Source organism: Python bivittatus, unplaced genomic scaffold, assembly GCF_059951505.1.
Source record: "Python bivittatus isolate LINGU-HERP-01145 unplaced genomic scaffold, Pbiv_v1 ctg000260_np1212, whole genome shotgun sequence".
NCBI classification, from domain to species: Eukaryota; Metazoa; Chordata; class Lepidosauria; order Squamata; family Pythonidae; genus Python; species Python bivittatus.
Window position 1 is genome coordinate 1067833 of NW_028277055.1, and position 15596 is coordinate 1083428.

General features: G+C 44.4%; 1 protein-coding gene across 5 annotated transcripts in view; it reads left to right on the plus strand.

Moving 5' to 3' along the window:
- Positions 1–15596, plus strand: part of ZMYM4 (zinc finger MYM-type containing 4) — a 54873-nt gene that overhangs the window by 31397 nt on the left and 7880 nt on the right. For 4 of the 5 annotated variants that reach the window (XM_015888087.3, XM_007428303.4, XM_025166711.2 and 1 more), the window contains 14 exons: positions 836–1105; positions 1800–1950; positions 2185–2357; positions 3737–3923; positions 5479–5622; positions 5847–5884; positions 6842–6986; positions 7545–7666; positions 8176–8338; positions 9857–9910; positions 11342–11521; positions 11703–11797; positions 12676–12847; positions 13461–13612. In XM_015888087.3, the coding sequence (XP_015743573.1) occupies positions 836–1105; positions 1800–1950; positions 2185–2357; positions 3737–3923; positions 5479–5622; positions 5847–5884; positions 6842–6986; positions 7545–7666; positions 8176–8338; positions 9857–9910; positions 11342–11521; positions 11703–11797; positions 12676–12847; positions 13461–13612 (2046 nt within the window). The remainder of the gene's footprint in view (positions 1–835; positions 1106–1799; positions 1951–2184; positions 2358–3736; positions 3924–5478; positions 5623–5846; positions 5885–6841; positions 6987–7544; positions 7667–8175; positions 8339–9856; positions 9911–11341; positions 11522–11702; positions 11798–12675; positions 12848–13460; positions 13613–15596) is intronic. The other variant, XM_007428304.4, reaches the window with a different exon arrangement.

The following is a 15596-nucleotide window of genomic DNA, read 5'->3' on the forward strand; positions in this document are numbered from 1 at the left end:
ACAGTCTTTGGGATGTTTTTAAGAGGCCATGTGTTCCTGGCAGACGGAAGACTGGCAAAAAATACTGATCTCTCTTTAAGCTGTTGGTGCATGGAATCTCTGTCCCTTCCACTGCCACAAGCAGTTAGGCTTGGGTCTGGCCTCCCTCTGCTAAGTAGTAAGTCCAGCCATCTCTTTGCAGACCAGCAGTAAGAATGCCTGATAATATGCAAGATTGCTCCATAGAGGTGCTTTCAGGAGGGCTACCGTATGGGGGCTGCAAAATAACCACTAGATGGCAGCAAGGAGAGAGCTTTCTGAATCTCTTTGCTACCCTCTCGTGGTCCCTTCAATGTTTGCAGCCCAGATATAGTAGCCCTTAGCTTTGTTGGCTTGTGGTTGGACTGCTTTAACCCCAGTTGGATAAATTCCAAAAAGTAAGGTGTTATCGGCAGTCTTTTGGTGTGGTAGGTGAAAAAGAAGTAAGAACAAAATACTAAATTCTGTGCTACTTTTGGGGTGACCATATATTAAGATAGGGACTGCCCTTGTGAGCTTCTCTGACAATTCAGCTGCTCACTGTTGGAGGCGGAATGCTGATCTGTGCAGACCTGTGGTCTGATCCAGCATGGTGCCCCTTGCCATATTCTCCCTTGCTGTTGTTATTCATGGGCTTTGTCACTTGCACACGCATTTCTGTCAGGAGCGTCCAAAGTAACGCATAACATATGTGCGTAGACTCCTTTCTAGGCCCATTTCGGTAACCCTAATTTGAAGCAGAGCTTGGAGGTAAATCGGATAGGGACAGGTCTTGATTGTGCAAATCTGCATCTGCTCCTCTCTTTGACCCTTCCAGAACTTGTTCAACAAGCCCGCGGGCATGAACTCCTCCGTGGTGCCCTTGTCGCAGGGCCAAGTGATCGTCAGCATCCCCTCAGGAGCGACAGTCTCCGCGGCGGGTAATACTACCTCAACGGTCTCTCCCAGCTCTGTCAGCAGCTCAGCCGCGGCCGGCCTCCAGAGGCTGGCCGCCCAGTCCCAGCAAGACTCCCGCACCGTCGCCAAGCTCAGGTGTCAACACTGTAACCGCCTCTTTGCAACGAAGCCCGAAGTGCTCGACTACAGGGTAATTGGCACCTGCCATTGTTGTTGTTCACAGATGCCTTGACGTCGGACACATGAGGGCTGTAATTGTGGACGAGAAGCCTAGTGACAGGCAAGGTCGTGTGTATTCCATGCTTAGTTTTTTTTCCTTAAACAGTAAAATCGTTTGCGCCAGCAAAAAGTGAAGCTTGAGACTTGTGTGAATAACGCAGATTGTTCCTATTTGCATAATGTCTCCTTTTGCTAAGCCCTTCTGCTAAATAAATACATTAAAAAAATCGTTCTACATACCTCTCACCCAAACAAGGTACTTTCTGGGGTTTTTGCAGCTCATGAAAGTGGCAAGGAAGCACACTCTTTTTCCAGCTGCTGGGAGTCTTTTTTACCGCCCTTCTGGCTTCTGAGGTTCAGCAGGTGTTGGTCACATGTTTTTTGAGTAATCTGTACAGCTCTAAGATCCAGGCCGTTGATTTTTAATGGAAGCTGTGGACTTTCATTTCTGAGCTGACTACTGTGTCGGGTTTGTAAACCAGCACCTCTGTGAATGGCACCTTGCAGTCTTTATTAATGACAGATCTTGGCAAGTTGTTGGTGTTTGTTTTGTCTCTGTTTAATGGAAATGGATGATCTTGCATCTCTTTTGGAGAAGAATGGGATGGCATGTTCTTTTCTGAATTGGGTTCCGTTTGATCAAACTGCTGTTTGCTTAATTGCAGGGCAAAATGTTCCAGTTTTGTGGCAAGACCTGTTGTGATTCATACAAAAAGATAAACTGTGTCATGTCAATGTGTGAATACTGCAAGATTGAGAAAATCATTAAAGAGACAGTGCGATTTTCAGGCATTGATAAATCATTCTGTAGTGAAGGTAAGAAAAGATAGGGTGAAAGCATTTACTTAAGGAACATTCAGTCCCAAAATAGGCAGTGGTGGAAATGGTAATTTTAATCATAATTTCTTCCATATATGCCTATGTGAAAAAAAAAAAGCTTTAGCTTTTGAGTTGTAAAAAAGTTTGCTTCTGAAATTGAACATCTGGAGAGCTAGAGGTTTGGGAGAGGTTTGGAGAATTGTCATTTGTTCTTCTCTGCTCTTTTTCTAGGCTGCAAATTGCTTTACAAACATGACTTAGCCAAACGTTGGGGGAATCACTGTAAAATGTGCAGCTACTGTTTGCAAACATCTCCGAAGCTGGTGCAGAATCACTTTGGAGGCAAGGTGGAGGAATTCTGCTCAGAAGATTGCATGTCAAAGTTCACAGTTTTGTTTTATCAAGTAAGCTATCTCAGCACTCTTCAAATCTGTCTTCTGTTGATTCTTTCTCTTTGAAAAGTAATGCTTCAGTGCAGCAGGGAATCTTATATCACCTGTGAAATAATTGGGATAGGAAGTACAGAATCTGGCTTCAAAGATGCTTAAGCATTGTCATTGGGCCTCAGGATAGTTCATCTTTTTCATGTCAGGCTTATCTCTATCTCTGTATTCAACCTATAATTATATAGGTGTTATACAATTATCTATTATGATATGCAAGTAGTCCTCACTTAACAACCACAATTGGGACCTGCAACTCCATTGCTAAGTGATGCGGTCATTAAGTGAGACATCACATGATCACAACGGACTTAGGACCTCATGTCTGCCACAGTCATTAAGCGAATCATCCATGGCCATTACGCCACAGATCGCATGACCGCAACTTGCGATTTTACCACCGGCTTCTCCATTGACTATGCTTGTCAGAAGCCAATTGTGAAGCACAATTGTGATCACGTGACCATGGGACACTGTGATGGTCGTAAGTGTGAGGACCAGTCGTAAAATCACTTTTTCAGTACCATCGTAACTTTGAACAGTCGCTAAACAGGGCAGTCATTAAGCGAGGACTACTTGTAATAATATATAGAAATAATGTAATGTTTTATTTATTTACTCAGCACTGTATGCTGTTCCAATCCGACAGTTCCATACCAAACACAAAATAAAGATTGCAAAGCATAATAGAGAAGTACTCTGTATATAACATCTCAGCAGGTAGCAGCAGTTGGCTGATCTTATTTGAGCTTGGAAGCGAAGCAAAGGTTTGTCTGTGTAGTACTTGGAGACTGTCTAGAAATAGATGGGGAAGTAACAAACAAAATCCAGGAAGAAGGATAATAAACAAAGATTGTACTGTGGTCAAGAAGATGACATGGGCAGGTCCATGTCACCAGAAGTCGTTCAACTCAAGGAACCATCTACTTTTACATACACAACACCCAGCGTCCTGATGAATTGTATCCAGGCCTGATAGCAGCCGACTAACAGCAGATGGTGGAGAGAACTCCTTAGTTGGCTTCCCAGTTGGTTATCAGATGAAATGAGAAAAATGTGGTTCAGTTACACGTAATTAGGCCTAGTTATAGGATTACTTAAGGTACCTGTCATTGTCCCCTAGATTTAGGATTCTTGAGTCTGGTATTTTCCAAATCAGATGTAAAAAAAAAAAAGGCAAGCAGTATATGCCAAAACACATACATGCATCCTTTGTCTGTTTTTTGATTGGACAACTGGAGATGATTTGCAGGAAGAAAGTTGTTTAAAGCTGAAAATTACACAATAGCAGGATCAGGTTTTTAAAAGTCTTCTTGTATCCTCTTCCTCTTTCTTTGCAGATGTCCAAATGCGATGGGTGCAAAAGGCAGGGTAAACTCAGTGAGTCCCTGAAATGGCGGGGTGAAATCAAGCATTTTTGCAACTTGCTTTGCATCTTGATGTTTTGCAACCAGCAGTGCGCATCAGATCCACCACCGCCCCCACCACCGCCCCCTCCACCTCCACCTCCGCCTCCGAATAATGCAGGTAAAAGAAGGGCTTGGGCTGGCATTAGAGCAACTTCTGTAGAGCAAGTTCCAGTACAGTGAATCTGGCCCACATGGAGGTAGGATGTTAAATACCTGTGAGCATACACTGTGACTGCTGAAGCTTCCAGGGATTTACATCCAGGTGGAAAATAGAGCAGATCTGGTATCTTTTCTTGGTAGTAGCCATGATGAGGCACAGATGCTCCAAAGGGAGCCATTACATTAATGGTTTGATAGTGTGCTTCGAAGGGGGCGCAGGAACGCTCCTCTCTGCTCAGACCTGCTTATAGAATGGAGTCAGACATAGTCGTCTGTCTGCTCCTGCCACAGTGCACTGCTAAATCCCCCTATTCATCTCAGCAGTTTAAAAGCAAGACCACTCAACTATACCCTAGGGCAGTGCTTCCCAAATCTAGGTAATTACCCCAAACTGGGTAAAGGTGGTTTTTCTTTGGTAACAACCCATGAACTCATTACCCAATCACAACAGGGACATTTACATTGACTTAAAGTGTTTTACCTACATTGAGTAAAAAGGACTTTCTGATCAGTGGTTTTGGGTAATGAAGGGAAAAGTTTGGGGAGCATTGCCCTAGGGCAAAGACATCAAATTTTCTATAGTGTCCAGTGCAGTTACACTGGACTTTGCATTTGACTTTGACACATTGGCCAGCAAGTTTCCCTGATGTTACCATGTACTCTGGGTATGGTATCGACTCCAAAATCTTAATAAAAGCTAATAGGTATTTGCTCAACTTTTTGGGTTTATCCATCTCCAATTAATTCCTGCTCATTTGTGCAACCAAGTAAGGCAGGGTGAAATATTTGAGGCTCTCCTGATGTTTCTCGTTTTTCATCAGTCATACTAGTATTGCCATTGGTCAGGGATGATGGTATTTAGAGTCCAGCAATACCTGGGGGGGTGGCATAGGCTGCCCAATCATGCCTAAAGTAAGAATAGCCTTTTCTAACTTGGTGCCCTCTTGTGAAGTTGGACCACCTCTCAAACGAACCAGATTGGAGGAGACTTGTAAGGTGACAGGTTGCCCAAAGGGCCTAAAATAGGAAGATGGATAGCAATTCCCACATCAAGCGTGTACTTGGAGTTTATTCATATGATACAGCAGCTAAAGTTCGGAGTCCCCAGACAATTTAATTTGTTCTGTGTTAGGTGGACCCTGATGATGGGTGATGCTCAAACCTGTAGGGATTCAGTGGAGAGGACGTAGCTACATCTGCCTCCTGCAGTAGAACCCCTTCCCTCAGCTGTGTGCACAGTATGTTGTACCTCAGATGCAGTTCATGCAAAGATAGAAATTGACCACTTGCAATACCAGCTGATGACTTGCTAATTTGAAAGGGCCATTACAGACCTATCATTAGAGACAGAGCTTCTCCATGCCTTTCCACACGCTCAGATATGATACCTTAAACACGTTTCATATGTATGTTGGATGTAGAAAAACTGTTTTTTTTAATGTCTGTGTATAAAGATGAGATCCTTGCTGCCATTAACCATGTCCCAACTTATCTCTTTTCCCTTCTCCACCCAGCAAATGTTTCTATGACATCGACACCTTCAGCAGGGCCCCCTTTATCTCTCAGGAAGGACTCTACCCCAGTGATTGCAAACGTGGTGTCTCTTGCCAGCACACCAGCCGCTCAGCCTACAGCCAACTCCAATAACGTTTTGCAAGGTAGGCAGCGGATGTGTCTTTTCTCCCCTACCTGTTAGGCCCACAACTTCTATTTTGTTGGTTCCTCGGATGCACATTGACATTTTATTGCTACAGTATGGATTGAGCATGTCTGCACGAGCAAACAGGCATGTAAGTGTCTCTCTGTGATCCCAAGTCCTGAGCTGCTTTCAGTGTTGAAAAGGAAGGAAAACAATTTTTCTATGTTCTTTTCCTCCTAACAGGTGCAGTTCCTACTGTAACAGCAAAAATAATTGGAGATGTAAGTTTTCCTGAAAATGATGCTTACTGATGAATTAAATATCACTTCTGTTTATGTTCTGCCTTCATTCCTATGTCATGTGTTGACTTTTCCTTCATTTTTAAAAAATTTTTGATAAATATTTTCCTCCCTCCCTCCCTCCCTCCCTCCCTCCCTTCCTTCCTTCCTTCCTTCCTTCCTTCCTTCCTTCCTTCCTTCCTTCCTTCCTTCCTTCCTTCCTCATGGCAACTTCAGCATAGTTTAATTCATGGGATGGGTGTCATCCAGATGTCCTGGATTTCAACTCATCCCCAGCAATATTGCTAATAGAAAAAAATTGTTGGGCACATGGTTACCTTTACTTGCATTGTGCACATACTGATGCCACAGCGACTAGTGGTTTTTGCATTTGCACAATTAAGCTAGGTTGCAGGTATTTGTCTTAATCTGGGAGGAAAAACTGTTTTGCCAGCTTTGATTCTCAAGCTTCCCTGGGAAGTGACTTTGTTTGTTTGTTTAATATATCAGTTTATACAGCTGCCCATCCCTCAGTCTGGGCAGTGAACATAGGATTAAAAAATCAACAGAAGGAAGAACAGACAGTCATAATCACTTTATAATGTCATAAGGACATAATGGCACCTAAGGACAGTCTAGTTTAAACTATATAAACACAGAATCCCATTAATGGTCAGACCCCACTTCCAGACCCCCAGACCTAGGGGGGTCTTCAAGGATTTACAAAACGCTAGCACTGTGGAGTTTACCAAAAAGTAAGATGCAAGACACAAAACCATAGGCATAATTCCATCAGTAGGCTTCCTTAGAATGGAAATGACCAGGAAACAGAAGGGAAGAGATGGAGGCACAGCAAGCTAGTAACTGAGGCTTGCTGGCCATGCTGCTGCTTGTCTAGATATCACTCTTTTAAGGATGCGTAACAAACAGAATGACTCTTGTTTTCTGACCTGAAACTAGGCAAGTACTCAGACAGATGCTTTGAAGCTCCCACCCTCACAGCCACCCCGGCTCCTCAAGAACAAAGCCTTGCTGTGCAAGCCCATAACTCAGACCAAGGCCACCTCTTGCAAGCCTCATACGCAGCATAAGGAATGCCAAACCGGTAAGTAACAAATGAGGGCTGATCTCTGCTTTGGCCTGCAAGAAAAAGGTTCAGCAGTAACACGTGTCACCTTTCAGCGTATTGGGACCACCTAAAATATCTTGGCGGGATGTGTAATCAAACCCCATTCTTGTTTAGGTTCAGCAGTGTGGCAGGGAGGAGGGAGAAGTGAACAAGGGGCTAGTGTGGAAAAACTCCATTGTAATACTTTTAAAAATTGCTGGGCAGGAAATATAGCCACATTGCACAGTATCCCTAAGACTCTTAGGGTTGCTGAAAAAAAGCATGACTGCTCTGACATTGAGAAAGGAAATCCAGCAGCTAGTGAGTCCTGTTGCCATTGATAAAGTCAACATAAGAGTCCATTGCCCCAGGAGTGAGTCATCTGCTCTATTTGCCGGCCAGGAATTACCTTGAAAGAATGGCAATACAGGGTGGTGAGTTGGGTGCAGCCATAATGGTTAGCAGAAAACAGTAATTTAACATGTTAAGAGAGATGAATGGACAGCTGCTTTTCTTCAAGAATCACACTTTTCTTTTTAACATGGCAATGGAAAGAAGAAGAAGAAGACGTTCCACCCAAAATCATTATGGTGCCTGTTCCTGTACCAGTGTTTGTGCCAGTCCCACTTCATCTCTTCACCCAGTATACACCAGTCCCTCTGGGAATGCCAGTCCCGGTGAGTGATGTGTGGGGTGCCCCTTTCTTCCAGTCTGGCTTCCAAGATGTGCTAGCCAAGGACTGAATGGGTGGGCTTCTACCTGACCAAGATGTGGTGCCTTGGCATGACCGCTTGTGATTATCTGAAAAGAGTGCTGGTCCCAGTATGTGCTGATGCATCCCATTGTGGAATGACAGGTTATGGTTAGGTATTCAATCCATGTTTTGGCTTCCAAATGCCAATTTTTAGAAAAGACTGGTAGTCCCTTTTTATCAGCCCCTTATTCCAGGAAGGCTCATCCAACTATGCAACGAGCTGCCCAGATAACAAAGATACACTGTAAGAGTGCTTTCAGACAGTGTTTGCCAACCTTTAAGGGACTGCCCACAGATTGGAGGCTATAGGTGGGGTTTGGGTAGGTAGCAAGAAAAGAATCAAGGAGCAGAAGGAGCTGACAATCCCATCTTATCAAGGAAATCCTTCAAAGCTTGTGAGAAATAAGGGAAGTTGCTGGTATTCCTCTCCAGGTCCCGGTTCCTCTGTTTGTCCCACCTGCCCCAGAGAGCCCTAGCAAAGCAAGAGAAGCCATTCCAGATGTCAAAAAGAACTCTGCTGATGCTTTTGAGGCTGATCTCCTCCAGATGGCAGAAATGGTTGCAGAAGATAAAGACAAGGAACACTCTCAAGGAGGTGGATGGATTTTGTCTTAGAGGGGGTCAAGGGGATGGTGAAAGAATGAAGAAGTGAGAACGAATTTGGAGAAGAGGGATTGGGAGGAATCCTTGTGGGGAAATTTTGTGGGTTTTTTGGGGGGGGTTGTGAGAAAGGGCAATTCTTTCCCTTCCTCTACTAATTAGAATCTGGAGCACTTGGGCCACCTAGCAGATTTTCCTAAATTACTTATTTGAGGGAGATAGGGAATGGAGCTGCTAAGGTTGGAGAGCACAGACAGAAGGAAAGGAAAAGCAGCAATAGAAAAGTAATGAAAAGGAGGTAAGTCAGGGGCCCACCCCAGAAAATTAAGAGGCATTTAACCAGTAATGTATTTATGTAAATTGCCTTGAAATCATTAGAAGATGACACTTCAGTTAGAGCCATGCAGAGATTAAAGAGCAAAATGTAATTAGGAACATTAGCACCTTTGGGGAACACTTTACACCAAATATTTTTTTTTCTCCCTGGGATTGCATATCAGCTGCAGAGGGCAGTCAGTCAAGCCCAGGAAAATGCAGTTGCTTTAAGGCAGGGGTTCCTAAGCTTTTTGCTATCACACCTCCCTTAAGTGTAATCTCCCCTACACATCTCCTCTAAAAATCCAAACACCAAAATGAACAATGAAAACAATACAGTGAAACTTTGAGAAAGGTGGATTTATTGTAGCAATGTAACTGAAAGGTTCTTCACACCTCCCTGGACTCTGTGTGCACCTCCCCAAGAGAGGTACATATCACAGTTTGGGAAACCCTGCATTCCAAATCCCGTTTTGCCCTTCCAGTTCAGATCTCTGCACAGCCTTAATATCAGTTATTTAAATAACAACAAAAGGGGAGTCATTGGAACATTGTCCTGGGTAAGCTCGGGATAGAACCAGTCAAGAATTTAGCTCAGGTAAAGCACACCTGTTCTGCATGCATAAGGGCCCCTCCCCATCAGCTTGGGTTTAAAAGGATCAGGCAACGGGATGGAGAAGGCTTTGTTCCAGAGTCCAGCTGAGTCACGGTCATTCAGAACAATAGCCTTAGCCAGAGGTGCACTCCTGAGTTAAGCGAGGACTTCATGTGACCATGATTTCTGACTTCCTGCCAGCTTCCCCATTAACTTTACTTATGGGAAGCCAGCAGGGAAGGTCACAAATTGACCATGGGATGCTGTGACAGCCATAAGTACGAGGTCTGGTCATAACTACTACTCATTCAGTGCTGTCATAAGTTTGAAAGGTTGCTGAATGAGTAGTTGTTAAACAAGTACCAACTATAATTCTATTCAATTAACAAAAAGTGAAAGCAAATTTAGTTTGATGCTACTTTTTGGAATAAGATTTCAGGCTTGTTATGTAGAGCTCAGGAGATATCTTTGGCTTAGGTGGGTCATGGGTCCCTCTTGAATAAATCTGTTTCATATGGCATTAATTAAGTTTTGGAATTGTTGCTGAGTATTAGTTTGTTTAGCCATATGGTTTATCTTGGTCTTTCTGTCATCTTGTTTCAGGCTCTCAAACATCTGAGCATGAGCTGTTCCTGGACCCCAAAATATTTGAAAAAGGTGAGCCCATAATTCAGATTAACAGAGATCCTCACATACTTAAACATCCAAACAGGAATTTTAATAATCATTACTGCTTTGGTGGGGAAAAATAAGAAGAAATAAGCCACCTTTAAAAAAAAAATTGCCGTGTCTAAACAACATTATTCATTTAAATAATTAAAAGGAATTATTTAACTATTTAAAATGCTTCAGTTGCTTTAAGAGCAAAAGACTGGAGAAGGGGGAAGCTAGAGATGATCCAGAAGGCAATTTGAACATACAGATAGTCCTCACTTACTGACTGCCTCATTCAGCAACCATTCGAAGTTACAACAGCAGTGAAAAAGTAGGTTTATGACCCGTGAACTTGCTGCTGTTGGAGTGTCCCCACAGTCACATGATTGCTATTTGGGCACTTCACAACCAGTGTGCATTTACAATGGTTGCAGCATCCTGCAGTCACATGATTGCCATTTGCAACCGTCACAGCCGGCTTCCAACAAGCAAAGTCAATGGGGAAGCCAGCAAGAGGTTGCAAGTTGTAATCATGTGATGTTGCGCTGAAAGACTCGTGATTCACTTAATGACCCCAGCAGAACTGATGTTGTAAGTCTGGTGCAGTCGTGACATTTCACTTAATGACAGCTATGGAATTGCCAGTCCCAATTGTGGTTGTAAATGAGGACTAGCTGTAGTAGGTTGAAATTTTTTTTTTTTTTTATCTGCGCTCAGTCGTTACCGACTCTGCAGTGACTGCTTGGACGAGTCCTTGCAGTTTTCAAGGCAATTGTTTCGGAAGTGGTTTGCCAGAGCCTCCTTCCTAGGGCAGAGCCCAGCTGGCGAGCGCAGGAGGCGGGGTTTCCGTTGCTTCGCGCCCTTTTTGGGCATGCACAGTTTTTTGCGCTTACCGGCAACTGCTCCCGACTCCTTTTTTGCAAGGCGCCGCCAGCATTTTTCCTCCCACCGGAGTGAGAGTACCCATTTATCTACTCACGTGAGTTTTTGAACTGTTGGGTTTACAGGAACTGGGGAGGAAACAGGAGCTCACCCTGCTAACGCGAAGGCTGGACTCGAACCACTGAAGCGTCGACCATTTCTGGCCGGCAACTTTCAGCGTCATTAAGCCGCTGCGCCACCGCGTCCCCCTAGGTTGAAATTACAGAAAGGCAGATTTCAACTGAACATGAGAAGAAACTTTTTTCTGACAAAAATAGTTGTCTATAACACCCACACCCCCACACACCCCTTGAAGGTTTCAGTAGAAGCCAATCTTGGAGAATGTCCTAGATCTGAATGTTGTGCATCGTGCAGGGAGGCACACTAATGACCTTGGTCTGCCTCAAGCACGTGGCTTCTTTAAGGACCAATTTTCTAGTTGGCTTGGTTGGTCCCGCCTCTTAGCCCTCTCCAACCCCTTCTGTATTCAGCTTCCTTCCTTCTCCATTTCAGACCAGGGCAGCACCTACAGCGGGGACCTGGAGTCGGAAGCAGTGTCAACCCCCCACAGCTGGGAGGATGAGCTGAATCACTATGCGTTACGCTCCAATACGGTGCCGGAGCCGGAGCCTGAACCAAGACAGTTCTCCAAAGGCGAGCTGGAGCAAGACCTGGAGGCTGACTTCCCATCAGGTTTGTCAGCTTTGGAAGAAAGTGCTCAAGAGTATGAAGGTGTGGCATCCACTCCTCTAGGCCACAGCCTTTTATCCCCTGCACCCACATGAAGAGTAATTCATGATCTGCCCCATTATTTAAGATCAGCTCTAACTGCTGCCACCTTTCCGCTAAATCTGTGCCTTTGTTTCAAAATTAGATTCCTTTGACCCAATCAGCAAAGGGCTAGGTCTTCATTCACGTGCACGAGCAAGGCGGAGACATAGAGACGGTTTTCCACAACCAAAAAGAAGGGTAAGAAACATGGTTGGATTCCTTGTTCGTTACTAAAACGGGAAGATCAGAGATGGTTTGCAAATGGGTCAACAGTGGCAGCTCAGGGAGCAGGGTGAGGTTCTACTTTCTCCAGCAGTTTAAGCCCAAATGGCTGGTTTTAATTTAATCAGAGAACCCAGTGACCTAGAATATCCACGGGAGGTTTTCTTCATTTTCCCTGGGACTATGCTGCTGTCAGGCTGGAATGCCTTAGATTGGTTTCAGCCTGTATCGGCCACAGGCTAAGGGGTGGAGGTTCCATTGGGAAGAAATGTCCTGGATAAAAAGGTAAAAGAGGCATCTTCATGCTGGAGCCAGGAGGCTGTGTGGACAGGCCTTTGAACTCCTCTCTCCCTATCCATGGCATAAGGGTAGGTAGGCTGGCGCCCATGAGTTCTGATATAGCCCTGGATAAATCACCTGTTGACTTGCTGAGTCTCTCTTCCTGGTCCTCTTGTCGCTCCACAAGGCTGAGATGGATGCCAAGGATCTATATAATTTCTTAGAAAGCCATTGTGAAGAAAGAAAGGGGAATGGCAGGCCAGAATACCCAGTCCTTAGAAGTTACTGAATTGCATAGTTCTAGCCGTTGTTTTCTCTGACTTTAACTCCTGTTGATAACTGTGGGGAGCAAAATGCTGGGCTGGCTGTGCCTCTGGGGGCAGTTTTAGTGGGGTCTCTGCATACTTTGTGACTAGGTACATGCCTCATGCTAAGATGTAATGTGCTTTGTCTAGTTCTAGCTTAGTGTGTTGTGTGAACCCAGCCAACTGTGGTTTATTCTACAAACTGTAGTTAAATAAGGCACAACTTAGTACGGTGCACAAACCACCTTTTTTGGGCTTTCCTTCCTTCAGGGCAGAAAGAAATCCATCATTTCTGTGGAACCCCGAATCCTAGTGCAGAGCTCCTATCCAGGCTGTTCTGTTTCTGGGATGAGCCTCAAATACATGTATGGGGTGAATGCCTGGAAGAACTGGGTCCAGTGGAAAAACACCCAGGAAGACCAAGGAGACTTGAAATTTGGAGGTAATGTTGTTTTGTTTCGTCATCTTCTGAATTTGGGTTGAATGATGGAGATAGAAAAAGCTTGGCCCAGCCTTGGACAAAATAACATTAAAGGATAAGATGGGTGGTATCTAGCTGAATTGCAATGTAAGACCTTGAAACTGTATCATTTAGGAATGCTAGAAGTGGATTCTGAGGCCTTGATTCTAAATTATGCAGTAGAAAGGCCCATCTAAGGCAGTTTTGGCTTAGGTTCATTGCCCTACTTGCTGTGCTTGGGGTTCCTATGCACAAATGAGGATTTACATTTATTATTTTTATTCTTTGCATTTGTTTCATTTGCTCCTTGGCTTACCTCCATTCAGCAGTGGGGTCAAGAAAGTCAAGCCGGCAGCCACAATCATCTGATCAAAGCCCTGCCCCGTTTTTATGTGTCGCTGCGATGGTGCAGTTGTGGCTGCCCTCCTGACTCTCTTTACTATTTGACCCCATCTGTGCGGACTCCTCTGCCTCCACTGCTGATTAACACCCTGGAAATCACCTCAATTGCTCTGATCACAAGGCCTGAGCTGGTTACCATCTCCTTCTGATGGTCAAGAAGTTGATCTGCTGTAGGTGCTTCTCCTTCCTACAGTTCGGTCTGTGAAGCTCAAAGAGGACATCCTCTCGTGTTCCTTTTCGGAGCTGAGTTTCGGCTTGTGCCAATTCATCCAGGAGGTGCGGCGACCAAACGGTGAAAAGTATGACCCCGACAGCATCTTATACCTGTGCCTTGGAATTCAGCAGGTTATTTTTCTTCTTTACATCCATTTTCTGGAATCGCATGTCTTTATTTGACCTTGGAGGAAGAGTAGCAGAAACAACGGTTTATATAGAAATGGCAGATGGGCTATTAATTATGCTGGGCTTTTATGAACCCCCTTGTTGCCCGTCTGTTTCCAGGTTCAGTTGACGGTGCCAGCTTTTAAATGCAAAAACAGCTTTCCCTTCTGTATTGCTGGTCTACAAGTCTGAATATAGAAGAGAATATATGTAGCTCAGGGCTGAACTGTGGAGCCCTTGGTGCTCTCTGAGCTTGGTTGTTTGCTTTAGATGTTTCATTACCTGACCGGGTAACTTCATCAGTGCTAGTGAGTGTAGGGTTTGCTCCCTGTTTACAAACAGTAGGTTGCCCTGCCGGTATTGATGGGGGGGGGGGTTTCTCCTTGTTAGTTCCTTGATTATTAAGGAACTCCCACATTGATTTTCAGCTCAGAGAGCACCAAGGATTCCACAAGTCTGAATATCTCAGTTCTACATATACCAGATTTTAACACATCTGGAGGCCACCTGATTAGAGGTTTGCCCATGCCCTGGAAACCTTGGGTCTATGTTGAATATGCAAAAAGAGAAAAATCCAACAATTTCCTGGAGAATAACTTTATTAACTATACTTAACTTTATTAACTATACTTAATTTAATTGACCTTAAATATAGGTGAAATCAAATCAAATAGGACTTTTATTCTGGTCCTTCCCACTAATTTTGGCATACCAGAAAACCAAACATGCCTCTTGGTCAAAAAAAGGTTGCACACCTCTATCCTAGGAGCCTGGGGCAAGGTTACCTTAGGGCAGGGGCACTCAAGCTGTGGGTTGGAGCCCCTCAGGGGGACCCAAGCAACTTACAGGGAAAGTCACCCTTAAAAAAGAAAAACTGATTAGGCTTTCTCAGGCAAAGGGGAAGGCATGCCAAAACGTCCTATGGGCTTTGCTCTTTTCTGCCTGTGCAAGCCGGCTGCAGGCTTGGCTGGGAAAAGCAGGAGCAAGTTTGATAGCACCCCTGCTTTGAATGTGCAGGCAAAGCGGGAGCACCATTGACACTCGCTCTGGGCTTTGCAGTTGTAGTATCTCAAAACTTGAGGAACCCTGGTGATAGGTACTTATTTGCTTCCAGTATTTTGCACTGGTCACTGACCGTAATAAAGTTTGTTCTGTTTTGTTTTTTCCAGTATTTCTGTATGGCCACAATTAGGCAATCCCCTGTCAAATCATAAAAACATTAAAAGCCCTACACACGTCACAACCACACTCTTAAAACACTAATAAAATTTAAAATAGCCCACTGCTGATTGGGTAGGAAGGAAAATGTAGGTGTTGGTCCCCACCACCTGTCTGAAAGGCCATTGTTTTAATCATTTTCCCCGAGGTGACTAAAGTAGGAACTAGTTTATCTCAGGAGGGGAGGCGGGGGAAGCTATATTCCAGAGCGAGGCATTGTTACTGATTTATTTTAATAGATGTCGAAGAACTCAGGGAAAATAACTGCTTGCTCTTTTACCCCTTCCCTGGCTACCCAAATCAGTTTGAATTATATATCTCTTGCAACATTTCTGTCGGCCAAAGGGATTAATAGCCAAATTTCAAAATTTCCGTTTGGGGACTGGCCAGATTTCAGAATCGGTGGCACTCGCCAAGAAATATCCTGTGCCTGCTCGTATGGACCTGGCTTATCAATTGTATGTTATATCTGAAGGAATATTCAAGGTCATGCTTGAAAACAGGACTGGTGGCAACATCTCACTTGTATGAGCACCTGTATTATCTGGCCATTCCCCAAACCCTCTATCTCAGCATTTCTCAACCTCAGCAACTTTAGGATGTATGGACTTCAACTCCCAGAATTCCCCAGCCAGCCATGCTGACTGGGGAATTCTGGGAGTTGACGTCCATACATCTTAAAGTTGCTAAGGTTGAGAAACACTGCTCTATCTGGCGGACAGAACCAACC